The 24059-nt window shown below is 38.0% G+C and overlaps 1 protein-coding gene across 1 annotated transcript in view; it reads right to left on the minus strand.

Annotated features, from left to right (window-relative positions):
• DOK6 (docking protein 6) overlaps positions 1 to 13144 on the minus strand; it is a 184101-nt gene extending 170957 nt beyond the window's left edge. The window contains exon 1 of the mRNA XM_063300222.1: positions 12899 to 13144. Within this exon, the coding sequence (XP_063156292.1) occupies positions 12899 to 12964 (66 nt within the window). The 5' untranslated portion in view covers positions 12965 to 13144. The remainder of the gene's footprint in view (positions 1 to 12898) is intronic.
• Positions 13145 to 24059: the final 10915 nt, after the last annotated feature.

The raw sequence follows: 24059 nt of genomic DNA on the forward strand, positions 1-24059 counted from the left end.
TGTTCATGGTAGGGAGTCTTTCATTGTCTGCCATCAGTGCCTGAAGGCGGTGCATCAAGTCTGTCTAGGGCAAATAGTCTGCCAATGTCTATAATTTATTAGGGATTGGCAATAGTCAGCTGGCATGGCATTGAAAGTAAACCTTCAAGACTTGTATTACCTTGGTGAAAAATCAGAAAAAGATGAGGAAAAAATTGTGGATAACCAATAGCCACACTATGGCTTTATCAGTTGCATTCCTAATATCCTCTGTATGATCAACTTCAAAGCTTGCAGCTAATACAGTTTAGCATAATAAAGGTAATAAAATCCTGTGTGGAATTTTGTTTTTTGAGTTTTCTGATGTCCAGCATGGCTATATAATCTGGAGAACACAACGTTCTAGCTATTTAACAACAAGATTATGCCAAGAAACATCATCTCTGCTTTATAACTTGTAGGTATGTTAGGTATGGTTTTGACTGATAATTTAAGATATTGTCCATCAGTAAAATACCTGTGTACATCACATAAAATTCTTGCTGCTGGGATTGATATTTAGACCAATTTGGTTTTTATAAAACAAATGTTTGTATGTTTGCCTCCTGGCATATTTGCGCAGGTCCCTTGCTGTAAGTCAATAGCACTTTGCCGTATTTTCTACAAGACATAATCCAAATTGCATTTTTGCAGTTATCTCACATGCTTCTTAGGAATGCAGTTGATATAGCAAAGGGTTTAGCATCAGCAACCATTGTTCACCTCTATTTGTGATAATTAACTATTTTGCCTAGGAAAGCATTTAAGAAATTCAAGAACAAGCTCTTTGTTACAAATGGGTGTCCTTATAAAGGTGCTGCTTTTGTGGCTTTTTAATTTTGAGTTCTCTCATGATCAAAAAAATGGTTTAATGTTGGTTTGCCATCTTCCCACCTTTTTACATTTTACAGAAGGCAAGGCCAGGCAAGTTGTCACAGCATTAAAATTCTCTTGCTACTGAGAAGTTGCAGAAGTGGAATAGGGGACATGAATGACTCAAAATCTCTGCAGTCTTAGAAATCCCCCTAGGAATTTAAAGTTCTAATGTTTTTCTTTGTTAACCCTTTCCTCCTACAGATCCTTTCACCTGTAATCACTAATTTACTTGACATACTGTAATGCAACCTAGAAACAGGCCTAAACTTGCCTATTTCAGAAAGCAAAATAAATCTCTTTCACTGGAATGTAAACCACAGAAAACAGAGATTTATCAAAGTTACAAAATTAACAATTTTTAAAGTCTTCTTTTTTCAATTATCGTAGTTCCTGGTTTCATATAAACTATTATTCCATCATCTGTATGATTTTTTAAACTGCTGCTTAACAAAGGATATACTTCAACAATATAGCAGGAGAACAATGCTATAGTGTTCTCCTGCTATATTGTGTGTATATCCTTTGTGTGTATTTCACAATCATCAGTGCAAGCCTGCCAGACTCTCCCCACCTTCCCATCTTTTCTACCTGAGTTCTGGGATATGTGTCTGGGTGGAACTCTTGAACAAAGTTGTTGTTTTTGAACAGTGAGATGGCCCTCCTTATTTGGAATCAGGATGGGAAAAAACAACCCCTTTTTGCCAGGAATAAGTGTTTTAATAAATAGCTATATTGTTTCCTTTTAATCAAGATTACCAGGTCCAAACAGTTTTGGAATGCGTGTGATAATACAAACCAAACACTGGAGCAATAAAAAATAAAGGATTTTTATTTAAATAAAGGCAACAAAATAAGGATTTGGAAAAAAAATAGATTAGCTGATAGATTAGAACCTGAGTTCTGTTGTTTGGAGTCAGGCAGCATCAAATAAATAAATAAGAAATGTAGCAATCATTTACCTGTAAAGAAAGTCTGAAAACAGTCAAAGAAAGAGAGGTACAGAGAATAGAAACAGGTCTAGCAGTACCCAAAGTGAGCTAAGCAGCGCTGAAAAGAAATAAAATTTCACTGGTACATTTGACTCTATGTTATTTTCCTGTCTACTTTAATTTACTGGATTCAGTTCTCAAACCCAGGCCCAGTCAGAAAACATGTGTTTCTAAAGTCCTCTGCTGCTTTTAGTCCTGTTTAGCCCAACAAGACTCTATAGGGAACAAGGTTATTTCTGAATCCCGTCTTCCACCTCCCACCCTGTTAAATCCCACCTTGTCTGTAATAACAAGAAGGTAGTGACTTAGTTATGAAAGAGTTACAGCCAACTAACCAGTAGGCTACTAACTTAAGAGTCATCAATCAACCTGCAGCCCCCTAGATCTATTACAAACAGTAAGGAAAGATATCAGAAGATCAAATGCATAATAGAAAAAATGCAAACAGGTAGCTATCTTTCTTTTATGGGTTTGGCTAAAGCATTATTCAGGCAAAAATATTTTCTAAGCTCAATTACATCATATTCTGCATTGTACAATTCTGAGACATCAATAATGTTGATTTAAAATCATGCATGCACATAATATGCCTTTGATATAAACAGAGTACAAATAATCTGAACATCTCTAGTCTGTGAAAAGTTTTTAACAGACCTTTCCAATACAATAGCAGCAGCAACAGAAAAAATCTAGTTCCAAGGGATGATTCTTGCTACTGTGAACAAGTAGAAACTTACACTATTTAAGTAATTTAAACTAAAACATTTCAAAATAACCAAGACTTCTAATTAATTTACTATTTAATCCATTTAATTTAAGGCTTAATTGATTTTCTTTTGATTGGGCAATGGTCCCAAAGAAACTGCACTGTGATACTGTGAACTAGTTGAAGAATTTCTTTCAGCCAGAAGAAACAATAATGAATGAAGGTCTGAATATACTGTACCGTTATCAGATGTTATTAATTCCAATTTATATTTCTCATAAAATATACTTTTTGTAAATTAGTTCACTCAAAATGGCTAGCTTTACAGCACAAAACCTGGAGAAGGGTTTCACATGAAACTTTCACACTAGGCTGTGTACTATGATCAATATTACTAAGCATGAATTATAACAACTAAAAACTGGGTTACTTAAAATCTCAAGTTCTCTTGTTTTCAGTCCCTGGTGTCCTCAAGATCATACATCAAAATCTGACAGTAAACCATCTGATACCAGTCTCACTGTTTTGGTAGAAAGCTAAAAGAAGTAAGTGCCTCCATCGGTTCATGCATTACATTAAGACATAACGCAATTTGTTTCATTTTGGCTTGAGAACTGTGTAAACCCAGCCATTGTGATCAGTAAATTATGGTTTGGGGGTTGACAGTGTGTGAGTACAGCTCATTATAGTGTAGTCAGTAAACTACAGTTAAATGAATCATGGCTTAAAGCAATGCACAAATTCCTTCTATTAGTTAACTCCTTGGGCTCATGTTTTGTCTCCTCACTGTCATAGAACATTCCGTTTCCCGGCTTCTGGCAAACCTTATTTTACCATTATCCTCCAAACTGACAAAATACAATTATTGCCATCCAAACCAAAACCACAAACTAGTTTCAAATCATGAACATTCAGATTTAACTATATGCTGCAAACCTGGATTTAATTAAGTAAATGGAGTATGTGAAGTAAATAAGTAATAGAAGTAAATGTCTTAGTAGGATCATGAATTCTGAACTTATGTACCTCTTATGTGAAATATTTTATAAATCTGTAGTACTTGTATTTCCATTTCTAGCTGTAAGAGCTTAATATCCACCCTGAAAAGGCTAGCAAACTATGCTAACAAAAGCCACAGTTTTTGATTAAAGCACACAAGCATAATTAATGTTGATACATTGGAGAGGGACGTCTATTTAACACTGGTTATTATTTTCCTGAGAAAAGAACAGATGTTGGAACAGTAATACTGTCATAATGTGATATTGCTGAAATCCTATTGATATGTGAGAAGTTTTATGTAACTGATGGGCAGCTCCAAAGGCCTGACACTACAATCTCATAATACTCATAATGCAGTAGCTACCATCTGTAACAGCAGATTGTTGAACAATAATAATAATAAACCAATCATAGTTCGATATATCGCTTGCCAAGATAAATAGAACATTTGCTCTAAGATTGGGTCCATCTAGGGCAGGGTTCAAACATATTGTGACTGCTTGGCACCATATAATCTTCAGCTGTGCTTTCACCACAGAGAAAAACATTCCTCAGCTGTATTTTTTAAAAAAAAAACAAGAATGGAACAATTGGAGTGAAAATTAACCAATTATTGATATTAAGTTCCTATAGCAGGAATGAAAATGTATTTACAAAAAATGTTAATAATTTCATCAACAGCTGAAGCTATTAGTTATTAGTCAGCAAATACTGTTGTTTCTTAAAACATTATAGCACTTGCTTACACATGTATTGTATTAAAATTCAACCTTGGGAATACCAGTTAAGTTATATAACCAACCATTTAAAAACACTAACACGTAAATGCTGATTGAAACTTTGCAAATCATACGAAGTTTGAACATGTAGGTATGTGTACACACACACACACACGGTCAGAATTCTGAAACAGTGTTTTAAATAAAATCACATGATTGACATGTAAACATGCCAGTATCTCAGAAACTGAAGCAACAGTAAAGTATTTAAAAATTACCAAATGGCAGTAAAATATTACTCTTCATGTGTTAAGAGATATCTGTATTATTAACTGCATATAATATTTGTGTCCATAAATGGTACATGACATTACAATCAAAATCACTGATTTATCTGTCAATATAGTGTTATATATTGTTTGGACATAGAACACTTGGATGATAAAAATAAATTTCTTGCTTGACAGTAATTTAATTCATGCTCAAGGCACTGGTACAAAGACATTACAAGGTCTGTCTTTAAGCAAAGCCATATTGCAAATTACCAAGACAATTTAACTCAGAACTACATTAATGCTACACCTTCTCTGACATATATTTTCATTTAACTGTCTGGTTCGATGTTGGACTCATTTACAACTGGGAAGGCATGTTACTACGTCCTTGCAACTTCTTCTGCCTTTATATGCATAAATGACTGCACCCATGGAAAACAAGTTAGCTATGCAGTCAGCTAACTTGTGTTCCATCTATATAGTGACTATGCTCAATTCACCTCATGACTGACTTCACACACTATGATTGGGCTGCAAAAGGCCAATTTTCATGGCACAACTTCAGGTAATGTTTTTGGGCGCTAAAATTCGAAATGGAAATGTTTTGTCTTTCAGAAGCCCTTCATCCTGTTTATATCTTTTTTTTTTTTTTTGGAGGGAGGATCACACCCCTAGACAATCGTTTTTTTCTACTGAAATTCAGCAATATTGTTTCAGGATGTAGGGTAGCCACAAAGAGGTTGCTACAGGCTGCATGAGGATTGTACACTGTCTATCCTGGTTACATATTAGTATGAAATGTGATAGATGATTATGTGCCATCAAAGCAGTATTGACTCTTAGTAACCACACAGACAGACCTTCCCCAGGACAATCTGCCCCTAACTTTACACTTCAGATCTTCCAGTGGTGTACTCATCATCATTGTAATTGCTTCCATTCACCATGCTGCTGATCATCATCTCTTTCCTTCCACCTTTCCCAATATCATAGACTTCTCCAGAGAGAGGTAGGTGTTCACGTAATGTCTCCAAAATATGGTAAGTTTGGTCATTTGGACCTTGACTGAACTCTTCATTGACTTATTCAGTGATCCATTTGCTTGTTTCTTTGGCTATCCATGGTATTCTCAGGCACCTCTCTCATACCAAAGTTGAAAAGCATCAATACTCTTTCTCTCCAGCTTCTTTAAAGTCCAACTTTCACTTTCATAGAGTGTCACAGGGAAAATCACTGCCTGAATGATTCTGGTCTTTTTAAGTACAGACAGGTCATGCATTTGAATTATCTTTTCTAAGGCCTTAATTGCTATCTGATCAAGTGCTAGTTTGTGGCATATTTTTTGACTGTTGCTTCCTTCCTTTACTGTTGATAGTCAGTCCTAAAAGGTAAATGCTATTTACCACTTCACTATCTCATTGTCAGTTCTAAAGCTGGTTGCTCTACCTATTATTGTTTGATTTTTATATTTAATTTTAGCCCCATTTTTTTCACTATGTTCTTGACTTTCATTGCTAGAGCTTCCAGAATATTTGCATTTTCAGCTATCAGAGTAGTGTCATAAGCATAGTGCAGGTTATTGATTTTTCTTCCTCCAATTTTATGAAATGTACATTTAGACAATTGTGATTTATTCAAGAAACTACAGTTAACAACACTATAACTTACTACCATGTAAGAATTAAGTCTCTGTGTGAAAAAGTACATCCTAGTAAGACAGAATTTGGCAGTAGATGTTTGTTTATTGCAATCAATACACACAGTTATTAATTATACCAACATCTACTTGCTCACTTACATTACTGGATGTAAGTGCATAACCCCAAAACACCAAGCTAAATTGACTCCAAATTAATGAGCATATGATGGGAAAGAATGAGATGTGATGGTTCCTATGCCCAAGTTGCAACCCCCCCCAAAAATTGTTGATCACTAACATCTCCAGATTAGATACTGTAGTTGATTATGTGTCAAGATCCCAGATAACTTATCCCAATCACAGTAGAAAATACTATGTTGAATTACAAATAATTTGGCTTTATATACAAGACAGGTCCTGGAGTCATCTCAATTGTTACAGCTGGGGATCTACTGTAAACCAGTATGGCAACCAGATAATTCTTACTTAAATTCAAGCTATTTTAGAGTCAGTTCTTATCCTGCTTGAGAAAATCTATTCCTGTGGTCACTAAACATTAACACCAACTTGATGACACATAATCAGTCAATCAACTTATTCTATTGAAAGGGAAGAGAAAGCAAATACTACTTTACTTGCTTCTATTAAATGATGTGCAATCTCACCTGCAAATCATATTCAAAGAGATCCCACTTTACACATTACAGCATATTCAGGAGGAGGAAAAAAAAAAAGAATGACTTTTCTTCTTTTCTACTTAAGATGACATTGGAACTAATCAGCCAGCTTCAAATATAAATGGATTGATTTGGAAGTCAAATCAATGGTACTTGCTTTCTTGCTTGTAAAGACATTATACACTGGAAATAAAAGTAATGCCCAAAATCACAGCCATTTTTCATTGGAGAATAGATATTTAAGGTGGGGGCAAATATTTTATAGTCCATCATGGCATTAAGATGACTTGCAATAACACCAACATAAGCAGCTATATTGGTGATTCAATTAGCTTACCTTAACAGTGAATATAGCCCACTTCTAAACAGGACATTTACCCAGTTGTAAAATTGGCTTAAAATTAGTAGTGTACACCTATTAAATATAAACACTTGATTAAAGGTTCAATAACATATATTTACAATAGTACTTGCATATATAAATCTTCAATTTTAATATAAATGCTTCCAGTACTGAAAGCTTTTATGCAAGTAGCTATTTTTAGTAGTAGTAGTAGTAGTATTTCATTATTAGCATGTGGCAAATAAACTTTTTCTCCCCCAAATCCTCTGGTTTTTCATGCTCTGGCTTTGCCTCCTGCCTTTTGCGGTAGCACCTTATAATTCATGCTGCCACCTTCAGGAAGACATAGAAATTCATCTCACTTGGCATCTTCCCCCAACCCTGCATGCAAGAAAGAGTTCTCACATCCAATGCTGCCTTTCTGGCAACTAAAAGGAAAAAAAGGAAATAATTTCTGTAATGCAACTGCCTGGCCTTGTATCATATGGCCTGACTATGGTTTTAGCACTTCTTCCCCCCTTTTGGAACACAGCTTCCAAAAGATTTAAGTTGCTATCTTAAACAAAAAACAGAAATCCCGTAACAAATACAGTAAAGGACATGTCAAGATAACATGTTTCAAAGGGCAGTTTGTGATTATACTTGCCTTAGCCTTGAATTCCCTTTCTGCAAAGAAAAGTACACCCAAGACAGAGATAATATACACTACTACTACGATAAGCTTTTAGCCACTTACAGAACAAATTGGAAATTTCCCATGGCCTCTCCTTTACCTTTCTTGAAGGGGAGCACATTCACATTAATATATGAAATACATATAATCCCTTGAGATAACAATTTTAACTATACAACTAACTCTCCTCCTCATGCAGAGCATGAAAATAGTATAAATTTTATCTAACAGAAATGTCTGCTTCACTGAACATACCTACTAGAGCAGAAATAAAAACATCTGACATTATACTTCAATTCCCCAAATAGAGAATGTTTAATTAAACTATCAAAGCACATGCATTTCCAGAAGTACCTTGAGGCCTGAAATCAGAGGATACTTTGTCATGGTGTAATAATAAAGATTATAACAAATTTGGGAGATACTAGAGCTCCCTTTCTCAACCTTTTGACCTTGGAAGAAACCTTAAAATATTTTTCAGGCCTCATGCAACCCCTGCATATTCAGGCTCAAATATAGGCCAGAAGTTACAAAATTATTATATTCATTTCATGTGTAGGCTTGTATATATGCATTAGCAGTGTTCTTAAACTAAAAATAAAGAATGAAACTTACCACTTAATGTGAAGTTGCCGAAATTTGAAATAATTTTTTTAAATAAATCATGATCTCCCAGGGAACCCCTAGTGACCTCTCGCAGAACCCTAGGGCTTCACGGAACCCTGGTTGAGAAACCTTGTACTAGAGAAAGGATCGCTTAGCTCAGTAATTTTATCAGGGCAAGTCCATTCAGCCAAGAGTGTTCCACAGATCAACATGAACAATAAAAAATGCAAGGTACCACAGGCCAATAAATGCTGATAGTTGGGATTATTAAACATGTTCTGACTCGAGTTCTCTGATATACAAGGGACCGTCTCATCTCCATTACATCGACCTGCCCCACCCAGTCATGCAGAGAGGGCATCCCGCCTGTAAGCGAATTCTATCTGGCGGGGCCCAGGAAGTGGGTCTTCTCTGCAACAGCTTCTGCCCTCTGGAACATACTTCCCTCGGAGGTGAGGCAAACTCCGTCTCTCCTGGACTTCCGTAAAAAACTGAAGACCTAGTTTTGCCATTGGGTGGGGTGGGAAGGGGAATAGTCATTCTTGGGGATGGCTGGTATCCTAGAATGGCCCCTTATATATTCACGGACTGAAGTAGAACTTCACTGCCATCTGGATTTTATTGCATTTTATATTTTTATCTTCTATTTATATTTATATGTAATGTATTATTTATAGGTTGGATTGAATATTAAATTTTATTTTTATTGTAAATTGCCCAGAGTCCCTCCTCAGGGGGGAGATGGGTGGTGATAAAAATTTGATAAATAAATAAATAAAATACAATATACATGGCAATTCTTAGCAAAATTATTGATTCTGTACACCAAATCTTGTGGCATAAATCCATTTAGCAGCTGTTTTTCAAAAGGAACTGAGCAACTTTTTGTATCATTACAGCCATTATTATTAAATACTTAAAATTTACATAAATCACTTAAAATGAAAATATTTATCATTTATATCAAAGAATGGAGCTTTAGACCATAATGGAAATTTTATCTTTAACTTCTTGAAACTGAATCATTGATAAGCAATCTGGTGCTGGTCAGTTGTTTTGTTGTTTTTGTTTTAGACCAACTACTATCAACCCCAGCTTGCATGGAACGGGACCGCATGAATTGAGCAAAAATCTGGAAGGCTTCAGTTTACACACCACTGCTCTGTATCAATGGAGTAGGGGTGGAGAAATATTTGACATGAGTCATTTTCCATGCTAAGTCACAGGAGCAAGGAAAGAATATACTGTATGAATGGAGCATGGCAAAGACACTTCCTAAATAATTCCTAAGTCATTACTGGACTTAGTGGAAATCCTACATTGCCAATTTTAGATTGTACTATCATTCCAATGTTGAAGAATAATATTCTTTGCTAATCTACATGCTCAAAAAATCAGGTTAGATAGACCAGGTTAGATAATAAACCAGATTAGATAGAGAAGACCTAGGGGATTACCTTTCAAATACAAAATATCTTAATATCTTACCTGCTTAAAACAATTCAAATATATTAGTATAGGAATATCTGTAAACAAATATTTAATTTTTTTTGCCTACAAATTAAGGTGTTTAACCAAGACTTACATCAATTTTTATGTGAGATTTTAAAAAAATGATATAGTTACATCCTCAAATTAAAAAACTTTCATAGAAAGCAGAGGTAGGGTCAAGAATGACTAGGTACTAAATGAATGTGGATAGAGGCACTTTGTTCACATAGAGAGAATGAATGAAGCCTGAACCAGAAAACAAATAAACAAAGGGAGCCCAAATGGATCAAGACGAAAGGATAACCAAGATAGTTATGGTTGGATGAAGCTGATGAGATCATGAAAAAAGAGAAAGATTAGAAGTTTAAAGAAGAAAATATATTAAGCAGTATATGGATCTAGTGACAGCAGGGATGGTTTGCAAAAACAAATAGTATGGAATGGTATAATAAAAGCTGTTAAGTAAACTAGAATTGACTAGATTTCCTTTTCTTTTTCTTTCATGATGTCTTAATTCTTTGGCTAACTATTTCTTACTCCTTTTCTGCCCTTTGCATAATGCTGCTTGTTCCAAAAGAGAACAGTACGAAGGATATGGATGTATATACATAACTATTTGTTTTGTTTTTATGGCAACCTAACATTATTCTTCAGATTAAAAAAAATACAAAGGAAGAATCAGTTTTAATAGTTATGGCCTATGTTCAAAACTTGTTAGCCTAATAAGCAGGAGGTAGCATTTTAGAAGACTCTTTAATAATGCTGGTTACCCTCTACACATTAAAGACATGAGGGGGTTTAAGGATGTAAAAGAATCTAACAAGTTGCCATTTGCAAAAGAATGCCCTTTCCAAGCAAAGAACAACCCAAAATTATCATAAAAAAAAAATCATGATAATCAGCAGCTTTTTTGTACATACTTTTCCAATTATGTATAGAGCAACTGACTGGAGACAACCTTGTTTGGGTATTGTTTGACCAGTAAGGTGTTGACTATTCAATTCACAGCCAGTAGCAAATTACTACACAAAGCAAGCAACAGTTTCCCAGGAATCATAAAGCTTTCTTAATTGAAAATAGTACTGATTGTACTGTACCTCTTATCATTAAAAAAAACCCTAGTTATTGGTCAGATTACAGTAATTAAATGAACATTTATTTGACTTGCAGCCAGATAACATCCTCATAATGTGGAACAAGAGCAGATATCTCTATCTGGTTATACGTGAGTTTGTACAGTACAGTATTTTGCCTTCAACCTGTCAAATACTCCCAGAACAGCCATTTTTCCTAACAAATTCCTAAATAACTTTCTATTCTAGGCAAGTATAATGATAGGATTCAGTAAGAGCTACAGCCCCTTTTGACTCCTGATAGCCAGCCAAATTCTGAAGCATATGATAGTGCCAAAAATTAGGTGAGTCCCCTTTCATGACTTATCATCATTCTAGGTGACAGTAATGTTTTGTTTAAAATCATAAATCTTCCCTTTGCAAACTGTACAATCTTTCAGTTGGAGTAAAGAGAAAGCAACTGCCACCTGCCAATTCACTAGTCCATCTGCCCTGTGCATTGAGTCTGCATATTCAAGGATGTTGAGCCATGTGCCTTAACTATCTGAGTAAGCCTTTAAGTTGCATTCTACTCCCGCTAACTACATCCAGGTACAGTAATTTTTTGGCAGTGTTCTTGTTCTTGTTTAATTTTCTAATTTCCAGCCCAGGAATTGCCTGGTGGATTCCCATCCAAAGCATACCTAGGTTCAACCCTGCTTATCTTCCAAGGTCAGGCAGGTGCTGCCACCTGCTGAGAATCTTAGCTAACTGGGCTCCCCCCCCCCCCACGTTGTCCTATCAATATTACACTGCTCCACCCAGGAGACACCTTTATGCATTTTTCTCTTCCTGTCCCCCACCTCTCCCGTCTGCCTTCTCACAACAGCATTTCAGGTTGAAACCACAGCACTGTCAAGCTTTCTCCTGTTGGCTGGATGTAGAGGAGGAAATTTTTGTGCACAAAGTTTACAGCACCCTGACCTTTGACCCAGTCACACTCCAACCTGTTAATCGCTCCTATCTGAACCTGGAGAGAAAAACACACTTTAAGGAAAACACGCGTTCCTCATCCATTTAAAGAAGGGGAGGCTCTCTGCCTACAATTTGCGAAGGAAAGGAGAGAATCATAACATTTAACTGCAAGGTCCTATAAATCTTTATCCTGAAATCCTATTAGCTTCAGTGGGATTTTTTCACTGGTCAACTAGTTAAGATTGCAGCTTTATAAAGGGGGGCTTTTTTTTTTTTTTTTTTGAGGAAAAGGAAGTTTAAATATATGTCCGATTCCACTCAAGCTTGCCACGCAAAATTATGCGTCTAGCGAGGGTTATTAATTACACGCAAAACCGTGAGCCCCAAACCAGGTTGTGGGAAGGGGAAATTTTTCCGGATGAATTCATTCAGAATTCTCCCCAAAGCACAGCCAGCGGCGTCTGTGCCGGCGGAAACAAGCCGCAGTCCTATCCACACTTAGTTGAGACTAATTCAAACTGACATCCATGTGGCTTACTCCCGAGTAAACACAGACTGGAAGCGGGCTGCCCTGCACACACGCCTCCCAAGACGCCAATACGGTACCCTGCCTTCCCGGTACGCAGGCAGGCAGGCACGCCAAAGTCAAGAGCAGCAGCCAGAGGCAAGTGGTCGGGGAACGGAGCCAAAAGCGAGTCCTCACCCGCACCTGGCCAGCTTGACCCCTCCGATGCTTGCCAAGCCAGGAACAACATCCCCTAGCCCAAAGACTGCCCTCCTTCCACCTCCACCGCCCAGCCAGGAGCTGACAGCCCTCAGCGAGGGAGAACAAAGCGCGCGCCTCTCCTCTCACTCACCCCGAGCTTCCTGCTGCGGATTTTCACGTAGCCTTGCTTGACTATGTCGTTAAAGTTGGAGGCCATGGCCAGGGCGAGCGGGCTGGAAAGGCCCCGCTCCGCGCACGGGATCGTCGCCCTCTTCTTCCCCCAGTCCGTCTTCTTCCTCCTCCAGCTGCCGCTGAGTGCCCTTGGCCGCCGGCTCCCGGGGAGCCTCTGGCATCCAGGCGGCGGCGGCAGCTGTGCAGGACCTCTGGCGCGCGCCGGGCACACACTGGCCCAACGCAGCCCGCCCACTCCGCCTGCGGGGCGCCGCGCTCAGCCCTGGAGCCTTCCCGGCCGCGGTCGCTGCCGCTGCCGCCGCCGCCGCCGCTGTACTCAGCGAAGCGAGCGGCTGCTTGGACCTTAGCGGCGACTGCAAACGCTAGGAAGCGGGAGGAGGCTCTTTCCACGCCGGCGTTGCCTGGAGCACAGAAGGAGCTGCTTCCCCGGCTCTTCCTGCAGCTCTCCCCTCCGCAGCCAGCGCTACTCCTCCGGCACCTAGAAGCTCTGGAAGTGCTCCCGCTGCACCACCCTGCCTCCCTCCCTCCCGCGCGAAGGAGAAATGAGCGGAGGGGGAGGGCTTCCCGCTGGCTTCCTCCTTTTTTCGTCTTCTCCCTCACGGCGCATCTTCCCACCCGACGAGGGTGGCTGGAAAAATGTCAGCCTTGCTTCTCATGCCCAAGCCACCTTTCCCTTGTATTTCTTCTTTCTTTCTCTGTCTCTCCCCGCGCCGCCCCCCCACTCAGCTGTCCAAGCTTAACGGCCTAGCGAGTCACTTCTGCTCTCAAGTCTGGACTCTGGCTCTGGCCAGGTCTCTGGTCAGTTGACAAGACTTGGAAAGCTGGGGGTTATTTACACACACACACACACACACACACAATCACTTTTTTCTTACACTGAAATGAGAAAGATTTCTGTATGAAGGAGACCAGTCCATAGGGTGGCTCCTGTGTCTTTACTGTTGTGATTTTGGTGCAAATGTATTTAATGTTCATTTGCTGATAAATTCTCTTTATGTGAAAACAGGATGAAATGACCTAGGAAGCAAGGTAGCCTTTGTACATCATCCTTTCCCAGGGTGGTGCCCTTGTGACAAGGTGAGCTTTAGCACCACCATGGGAGCTGAAGTCCAACCTACCTACAGAGCCTCAAGTTGAGGAAGCCACTGACTTTACATTCAGAAATCCCTCTGAGTTTAAAATACTTTATTTAAGTAATTAGTACCAGAATTTTACCTTTAGACTCTTGGGAGTGTGCTTCATAGTAGAGAGGAGTTTTACCTCTACAGTTGTGTGAGTAATAAATGCACTACATAGAATAATCCTTTGGTTGTTTATTCAAAAGTAATCCCATTCATTCAGTGGGCTTAATTACACCCAAATTAGTATGCATAAGATTGCAGTCTTCATTCTTGAAACTGCAAGGAAGAAAACCTGGGTCACTTTGCTATCAGAAATAGCTTGAAAATAATGTTTACTCAAGGATGTACAAAAAAGTAGCAATCTCTCTATTAATTAAAAGTTGAGTGCTTTGGGAATCCTTTGTACATCACTTTGAATTCCATGGAAGAAAAGCTGAATCTGGATGAAAGAAATGAAATCCATGTTTCTGATCACTAGAACTCTCAAGGCAGGTCACACTGTAAAACAATATCAAGTAGTATTCATAATTTTTTTTTTAAAATCCATTCAATCATGTCAGTTTCTCAGAGACTGCCTGAACAAGTCCCTGCAGTTTTCTTGGCAAGGTTTTTTCAGAAGTGGTTTGCCATTGGCTTCTTCTTAGGTCTGAGAGAGAGTGACTGGCCCAAGATCACACAGCTGGCTTTGTGCCTAAGTGGGGGACTAGAACTCACGGTCTCCCAGTTTCTAGCCTGATGCCTTAGCCACTACACCAAACTGACTCTCATACAGAACGTATAGAAAAGCAAACAAAAGTGCAGATCACAGATCAAAATTAAGCCTCAATTTCTGATGGGTTTTATTTACTCAGTTCAGGAATTTACACATAGCTCATAACAAGTTCCTAGGGTGATTGAATATTACCAATTAATAAACAATCCTGAATGGTGCTGGTTTTACATATCTGGGTTTTTTTATTTTTTTGGTCTTTTTGTGCAGTAGTGTTAAGGAGAGATCTTGAAATTTAAATTAAATATCCAAGAATCTTTCATCCAAATTATCAAAGTCTTCTCCATATGAATATCAGGGGATGGGAATTCTGTCAAGGTCAGGGAAACTTTGCATTTTGAAGAAATGTACAATTAAGTAAAAGTTCTCCAAGGACAAGGGATTTTCTTCCATCACAAAGCATTGATTAATAACAGTGCAGTATATCAAAAATAAGCTCTTACTAGCTTTTACTTATCTTGTGTCTTCCAGATGCATTGGGCTACATCCACTCTAGGCAATACAATGTAGGTTTTCCTCTTAAATATCAGTCTGATTACTGAAGGGAAGTCCAATAGAACACACAATGTCACAGCAAGGAAAGAAGTACATTCCTGCTGTCCCTTTTCCTCCACATGTATATGTAGAGGAATACCTCTAATGGGAGAGAGGATTGCATGGTTTGACTATGGTGTCATCTAAAACATACAACTGAGCAAATGGTGTAAAAGTCCAGAGAATCAGCTAGTGTAGAAGCCCAGCATTACTTTCACTGAATGGGTCCATATCTCATTGAATTCTGAACTTCATTGAATTGACTGGATTTGCTCAGCAAGACTTTCGACACTATTCACTATAGCAACAAAATGAAATTAAAGTCTCATTGGAAGCTTAGGCAAAAATGCGTAGAGAATCTACAGATCTGTAAAAAAACTGAAATGTTTCTTCCTTTGACAATTGAGTCCTAATTTTATTTATTCAGTTTGATGCATGCATGAATGCATAGTAGTTCCGTTCAGAAAACACCTTCAAGCCCTCCATCGGTTAAACAAAACTGTCTTTAATTACATTGCTGCTTAAGGCAGATTTAGAGATAATGGTTTTTCCAACAATCCTAGGTTAATACATTTTGAAAAAGCTGGAGAAGGTATATAGGAAAAATAACATGTTCCCTCTGCATTATCCATTTATTGGGTCTACAGAATGGGCATGATCTACCCCAATATTTCACTTTGAGCATTTGCAATGATGCAATGTGCCTCAGTCCCCAAAGTGAAGCATCAGATGCACTGCACTCTGTCTTAAGCATTAAGGTGGAACCAATTTGTTTTGATGAGCTGCTTTGCTCTTAGGCGAGGGGCTTCTGTGTGTGCACTGCCTACGTCCAGAAGAACACTGAAGGGCCAAAGAAGCAGCCAGACTGAAACAGCATGGCTGCTCCAATCCAATAAGAAAAAAGACTGTGTCATTTCATGTTGCATTTGTGTCTTGATAGGATCATTCAATTAAATCACCTTTGTATTGAATCCCCTCCCCCTGTCAAAGTTTTGTACAGTCCTACAATATATGTCTGTTTTAACTGCATTGTTTTACTTAAAAATAATATAAAATTTCTACCTCACCTTTTCACTACAGGTAAACTTCAGGGTGGCCAACAATAATATGTACAATTACAATTGAAACAATAAAGCAAGTCAGTTAGAATATAGCCATAAAAAGCAGAGCTCATCCACTACATTAAAATGTCATTCATTCATCTTTATTTAGGTCAAAGACCAGCAATAAACATTATGATGTATTTTAGCAGAAAGTCAGCTTAGATGCCACAAATCTGTCATTGCTTGCCATATCCTCTTTTGGTGCAGAATTTCAGAGATCAAAAGCAACCACACAGAACGCCTTTGCTTATCTCTTGCCACCAAATGTGCCTCCAGCAGTGGGAAGATTTCTCCAGGAACTTTTAAAATGGGGCTAACTGATCTGGGCTGAAGAAATCCAAATGATCACAGGACATAACAGTGCTTTCTCTATCCCTCTGCTGCCATCCACTGGTTATCTGGATTTTTGAACCCCAGACCTAGTAGGCATATTTAAAATCCAGGCAGAAGGCAATCATTTAAACAATCTAATTCTACATACTGTACAAAAGGCTTTCTTGGTTATTTTCATATGATTATCATTTTCATATTACTTTTCCTACCAAAAACAGGTAGGAAGTGAAGTTCTTTTATCAGGTAAGGCTTTTGAAAACCCTAACCCGTTCTACTTAAAGGAAAGGTGAACATCAGGCATCCTCAGCTCCTTCTTGTACCGCAACCTTTCCAAAGTCCCTAAAATCACATTTCTGAAATTCAGCAGCAAAATGTTGGGATGCACGTCTCCATCTCTTTCATGGGTAGATTTCTGAAATCTTGAAGAGGGTTCCTAGGCATCTCTACTTTAAATATTTTGTACATCAAGTTGGTAGAGAGTAGAGCTGTATGTTCACTGGTATGTTCATTCTCCTACGGATAGTCTTTCCTATCTTCCATTGAAAAGACTTTAAGTCATCCACGTGGAAGAATTCTAAGTAGTTTTAAACATAAAAGAACTGTTTCAATATCTTTGGGCCAAACTCCTTTCAGTGATTGTTTATATGTTTGGTTTGATTTATATCCTTACTGTCTAATAAATTTGAGTGCTTAAAGCCGATGATAACTAATAAAATGCAAAGTACATTTTTTTAAAAAAAATCAAAGATGTAATTTAAACAAATATGAACATTAAGTAAGAAAAGGCTGGTGAAAGAGATGTGTCTTGATTGCTCTTCTGAAGTCAGAAAGAATAAGTGCCAAACACCACTCCTGACTGAATGAACTCCCTAATCTAGGAGCTACTCAAAAAAGGTCCCTTCCCATGTGTCAGACAAACAAGCCTCTGGAATCAGGAACATCTTCAGAAGGGCTTCTCTTGCTAACCTTAAAAACTGGACAAGTTCATAACAAAAAAATGGAATTATTCTTAATTCTTTTATGGTAACTTTTTCATACCTACCTCAGATTTGCATGCATGTGTTTTGTTCTGAGAAAATACTATCTGGATTGTGGTGTCTGATGTGAAATTGGAAAGATTATATAACTGCTCTGAAAATGCAACCAAGCTTGCAGTAAAAGGCCTTATGGCAGAGGAGAGGAAAGAAATATGAAAGATACTGAGAAGATACTGTTTATGAAGGATATGAAAGATACTGTCTATGAAAGATACTGAGAAAGTTCAACAGGCTGACTGCTAGGAGAGAGAAGGTTTTGGTGGTGGTGTCCCTATACTTACAAAAATCTCTCCTTAGAAAGGAATATATAGCCCTATCAGTATTCATCTTTAAATGAGCTACGAAGACTGAGTTAATAATCCTTTAATACATTTTTTTAATGAAAAGGGATGATCTATGACAGATTCTCTGCGGTCATATAGAAGTTGAATTGTCTCCCACTCATTCCTACAGATACCACTTATGAGCCTTGAACATTTTGTAACTTTTAAAAGCAGCCTTTGAAGGAACATGAAAGTCAGTAAATCGTTTTACTTCGGTCATTGACCAGCAAAACAAAACAAAAGGGTCACAACTGATTAGAGTACAACAAGCTATAAAATCATATAACAGTACAAGTAAAATTGTAAGTTAAAGAATTTGGGGCATAAAAATTAATATAGTAAAGTATGATACAATTTATCTAAGGCAACTAAATAATTGTTTAGAATAACAGAAGAGTAAAATTACCAATTTGAAATATATAGAACCATTATATTACTGAAAGCTATGGAACAGTTGTGATTAATATTATTATATCTAGAAAAAAATGTAGTGATGTAATGTATAAGGAAGAATAATACATAAGGAGTGATTGGTTTCAAAACTAAAAGTTAGAGTCCAATTATAGTGACTATTTATTTATATTGTTAAAATAATTCTGGCAGCTAATGAAATTAAGAGAGAAATAAGATTCAGTTGACAGTAAGGACATAAACATTGATAAAAAGTAGAAACTAAATGGATAGCTGCATTTGAAATGTTTCCAAACAGAAAATATCTAGGAGACGTTTGAAGAAAAATTATGGCATATTGTGCAAACTATTTGGCTGTAATCATCAAAGTAGAATCAGATTGGTCTGATAGCAACTTGAGATAGAAAGAATCGGAGCGATCAGAATGTTTGGAGATGAGTAGAAATAGTAATTCCTGGTGAGCATCAGTACAGAGGAATAATACAGTATAACATGTTCCAGCATTTCAGTTGCTCCTCCGCCGCACGGGCACACTCTCTGTTCAGAAGGGATCTTTCGATATCTCCCTTCAATAATTCCTGTTGGGAGGGAGTTGAATCTAGCCAAAGACAAAGCCCTTCTGAATTTGGGGGTCATTATGCAGCTGAGGCATCTGGCTGGGTGAAGTAAATGTGCACAGTGTCTCAGAAAGATGTTTCCGGGTAAGACTGACAAATCTGATTGCAGCTATAAGTCGATGGCATGTTGTTTGAGATTGGCTAGTGCGCATTCGTAGCCCAGCAGGGTGATGGCTGCCCATGAGAAGCCATAAAATTTTAATTTTTCATGTAATGCCTGACATCAGAGAGATTGGAAGCTGTCAGTCATAATTAAAGGGGCCAAGTCAGCTGGAAAAAAAAGAAGCCTAAGCTAGTAGGAAAGGATGTGAATCCAGGCGGAAGTTTCTATTTTGAGTAGGCTGGCTTCATGGTGAAGCACCATGTTTGGAACACAGCAGGGTACTTGGAAGATAGATTTCAAGAACTTAGATTGAACTCTTCAAGGGGAAGAAAAGACCCGTAAGGGCCCAACTGGACTCCAAAGAGGAGCTGAGCTCGGATCTTGGCTGAGAAGACTTTGAGCACTGCAGGTATATGCTGGGCTCCTTTGAAGAAGAAAGATTGTAGAGCTGAAGCTGTTTTCTGTGTGTTTAAGCTGACATAGTCAGCATGGGATTTGCAGATGCCCAAGGTGTGGAAAACAATTCTTAGGTATTTGAAGGTCAACTTGTTCTATTGTGCCTTAGGGTGCTTGGCAAATACTATGACTTTGATTTTTGAGTAGTTAATTTCTAGTAGTTCTTCTTGGCAGTGCTCAGCAAGTGTATAAAGTGACCATTTCAGGCCAATCTGCATCTGAGAGAGCAGCACAACATCATCTGTGTATAGAAGAAGAGAGGTGTGCCTGTTTCCCGGTTTGGTGAATGGGGAGATGGGCTGTTCAATTTGTCTATGAGGGAGTTGATAAATAGATTAAAAAGGAGGGGAGCTACAATGCACCATTGTCTCACCACCTCTTTTGACTGAGATTTTCTTGGTGCAATCTTGCACCGTCATCTGGGAATTTTCATGGAGTTTCTAGATAAGAACAAGTAATCTTCTATCCATTGAGGAAGAGTTCAATTTCTCCCATAATTTAGAACTAGAGATGAAATCAAAGGCATATCTAAGATCACTGCATAGAGTGCTGGTCAGGCTCCGGAGTATTTCTCAACTAAATGTTGAAGAGTTAAAGCATGGTCAAGGAGTGAGTGGTGTTCTCTGAAGCCTGCCTGCTCATCAGCCAGGATGTTCTTGGTTACGATCCAGTCCAAAAGCTTATTATACAGGTGTTTAGCATATAATTTACTGACCACACCGAGAAGGCTAATGGGACAGTAATTGGCAAGTAAATCTCCACCTCCTTTTTTGTAGATTGGAATCACCAAGACTAGACCCCAATCATCAGAGAATTTAGCAATGTTATCTATAAAGGTACATAGAGAAGGCAGGACAGGTACCCACCAATCTAGATCATTGTGGAAAACCTCCACAGAGATGAAGTCATAACCTGGAGCTTTTGTCAGTTTCAGCTGCTTGATCAGTTTAGTAATCTCAGAGCCTGACACAGGGGCCAGGAGGGGAGCAGGTGTTCTTCGTAGTCTAATACCTCTCTGGGTGGATGGCTCCTCCTGTGTGTACAGCAATCTGAAGGGGTCTTCCCAGGCTGAAGCAGGAATAAGAGATGGGATTCTCAGACTGGGTGGAGCTGGTTGGAAAGTTATACATTTCCAAAATAAAGCTGAATTCTTGGAGTGAGAGGCAGAAATTAGTTGGTTCCATGACTTTCTCAGGGCCTGCCTCTTCTTTAACTGTAATAACTGTTTGTCTTGACTCTTGAGAAGCAATTGATCTTGAGTTAAATGGGAAAGGGGACTATTTTTGTATTCCTTAAAGCATATGATGGAAAGCATTTGGATTAATTTATGCTTCACATGGCTGTCCATTTCATGCATATTGGGCCCCTGAAGATGCCTTCAGATGGAATAGGGTACGTTTCCAGGAAAGGAGCACCAAAAGATTTCAAGAACAGCATATTGGGACAGTGGCCACTCTCGGAATGGTTGTTAATATGAAATCTAAGAAGTGAGGAAGATAGGTTTCTTGAAATGGCTGTGTAGTCAATCAAAGAGGCCCTTGTGCTAGCCCAGTGTGAAAATCCTGCTGTATAGTCAGTGATGGTGGTGCCATTCATGATCTGGAGATCTAACTTGTAAAATGTCTGCAACATATGTAGACCCTATAGACTCCAACATGGTCCTTAGATTATCTAGTTAAAAAGTGGGGGACAGCCTGTGAGGTAGGTGGAATTTGCCAGTACTTGGCATATAGCTGATTATTTTGATCTAATTTAGCATTAAAATCCCCCACTATGACAATATGGGCAGTTGGAAAGCACTGCTGAAGATCGTTAATGTAAATTTCTGCTTTTGACCAGGTTTCTGCAATGCATGGTCAAGTGATGTTGGGAGGTACAGTATATAGAAGTTAATGAGGAACAATTTCTTATGAGAAAAGTTAAGAATGGCTGTTTGTGCAAAGTTCTGAAATGAATTTAGTGAAATGGCGTCAGTGTTGAAGGCAATTGAAATATATATTGCTGCCCTTTCTGGTAACGAAGAGAAGGAGAAGAAGCTCCATGGTGTCTCCAGAGACCACTGGAATTGGTCTCTGGTGTTAATCCTACCTGTGGTTTCAGTGCTCCAACATCTGAGCATCCTGCTCCCTGTGTGGAAGGGCAGGAGAAGGAACCGTTGCTATTCTATTTGTTCCCTTGCTTGGCTTTTTAAAAATTATTATTATTACCTTTCACTGAATCCATATCTTCTTTGCAGATCTTCCCACATACTTACCAGTTATCCCAGCATGCTGGCTGGGGGATTCTGGGAGTTGAAATCCACCCATCTTCAAGTTGCCAAGGTTGAGAAACAGAGTTATCCCTTTGCACACCTTTTTGTTCCTATTTCTCCCTATTGTTCTTAGAAAGTTGCTTACTATTTTCACAGACTTAGGTATTCAGACAAACATAGTTCCCTTGAACAAGTACATTTACTCTTAGGGGATTTAAAACTCACCTTTCTACTCCTGCAAATACTCAAGGTGGTTCAACAGTTTGTAAAGTTACTTTGATAAAATTAAAAACAGATTACATTTTTAAAAAAGGTACTAAATCATTGAGCAATTAAAAGCCTGGAAAAAGAGATGATCTTCACACATCTCTTTTTTAAGTGCTGTGTTTCATAATCTGGGAGCAGCACAGCAGAGGGGCCTTTCCCAAGGCCTGCTGACTTCTGACAGCAGTTATCTTCAAAACTACTGGTCAAGCAGAACTTAATAGCTGGACATTATTGGTCTGTAATACCAGAGGCATTTCCTTAAGATAGTGAATGGCTAAACTTGTTTCAGACCTTAAAAGAGGAATGCTAATACAGTACCTAAAACTGTGTATGGTAAACAATTCGCAAACATGCAGTCTTCAATATCAATACCTCATGATCCTTATACTTTGCACTGGACAGCAGCCTTGACTCATTTTACATCAATAACAACTTCCAGACACTTTGAAAGGTGGTCCTATACAAAGCATTTTGTAGTAGTGAAGAGAATCAGTAATCAGGTGAGGGATTAACTTCCTTTAGAAGACAATGCACATAAACTTTTTCTGTATGGTCCTTAATTGGGAAAGCAAAGTATGTCTTCAGATACCATAGAAATGAAAATACAGGGGCAAGAACTTCTACCTTGCTATAACTACAAGGGCAAAGTCTTTTTTTTTTTTTAATAATAATTTTATTGAAGATTGTATCACCCAGGGAAAACTAATGCAACCTACATAGTATAAAAATATATAATGAAGAAAAAAAATTAAAAGTGCAGAAAAAGAAGAAAAGAGAAAAAAGAAAAGAGAAGGAAAAAAAGAAACCTCCCCCTTCATTACCAGCAAGTATAATCAACATTAACAAATTATTGCTATCTTTTAAAATAAAACCAAGCATCTCTTTATCCCATACCTCACCCCATTCTCTATAAACCAATCTCTAAAACCTCATATCTCCATATTACAGTAATCAGCAAAAGTCCATTAAGGGTTATCAGAAATAACAGCATAACTATTACAAACTATATCTACTAAACCCAATTTGAATCCTCCCTTTTATATTTATATCTCCCTTTCTATTTAAACATATTCCCCCTATTTCTTCTCTTCAGATAGTTAAGGCTCTGGGCTAGAAACCAGGAGACTGAGAGTTCTAGTCCCACCTTAGGGGTGAAAGCCGGCTGGGTGACCTTGGGCCAGTCACTCTCTCTCAGCCCAACTCACCTCACAGGGTGGTTGTTGTGGGGAAAATAGGAGGAGGAAGGAATATTAGGTATGTTCCTTGCCTTGAATTATTTATAAAAATAATAAAGGCAGGATAGAAAATAAATAAATAAATAAATATTTAAAGCGTTGTCATCCAACCCCAATCAACAAACCATTAAACATCACTTGTTGAGATGGGCAGCTATAGAAATCAAATAAATAAATAAATAAATAAATAACCAGAAATAGCAACCCATTTATTTTAACCTTGATCAAATAAAGCAATTTTATATTCTTTCTTCTTTCTTCCAATGAGTTTTAAATTGCTCAAAGTTCTAGCATCTGCTTTCTCATATTCTCTTTGTCTCTTCTCTCAGAATCCTTGGTGTCTTTATCAAGTCCCTTTTGTAATTCCAATAGAAAGAAAGTTATCCATGTCACTGTTCATGTTGTCACTGTCTCTTCTCAGAAAATCTTTGACGGCTTCAACAAGTCCCTTTTGTAAATCTAATGTAGAGAAATTATCCACGTCACTCTTCTGGTTTAATATTTGTATGTCTTTTTTTATTATTAAATCATCATCCAGTTTCATTTGTAAATCCATTATT

The sequence above is a fragment of the Candoia aspera genome, chromosome 3, assembly GCF_035149785.1.
Source record: "Candoia aspera isolate rCanAsp1 chromosome 3, rCanAsp1.hap2, whole genome shotgun sequence".
Classification (NCBI taxonomy): Eukaryota; Metazoa; Chordata; class Lepidosauria; order Squamata; family Boidae; genus Candoia; species Candoia aspera.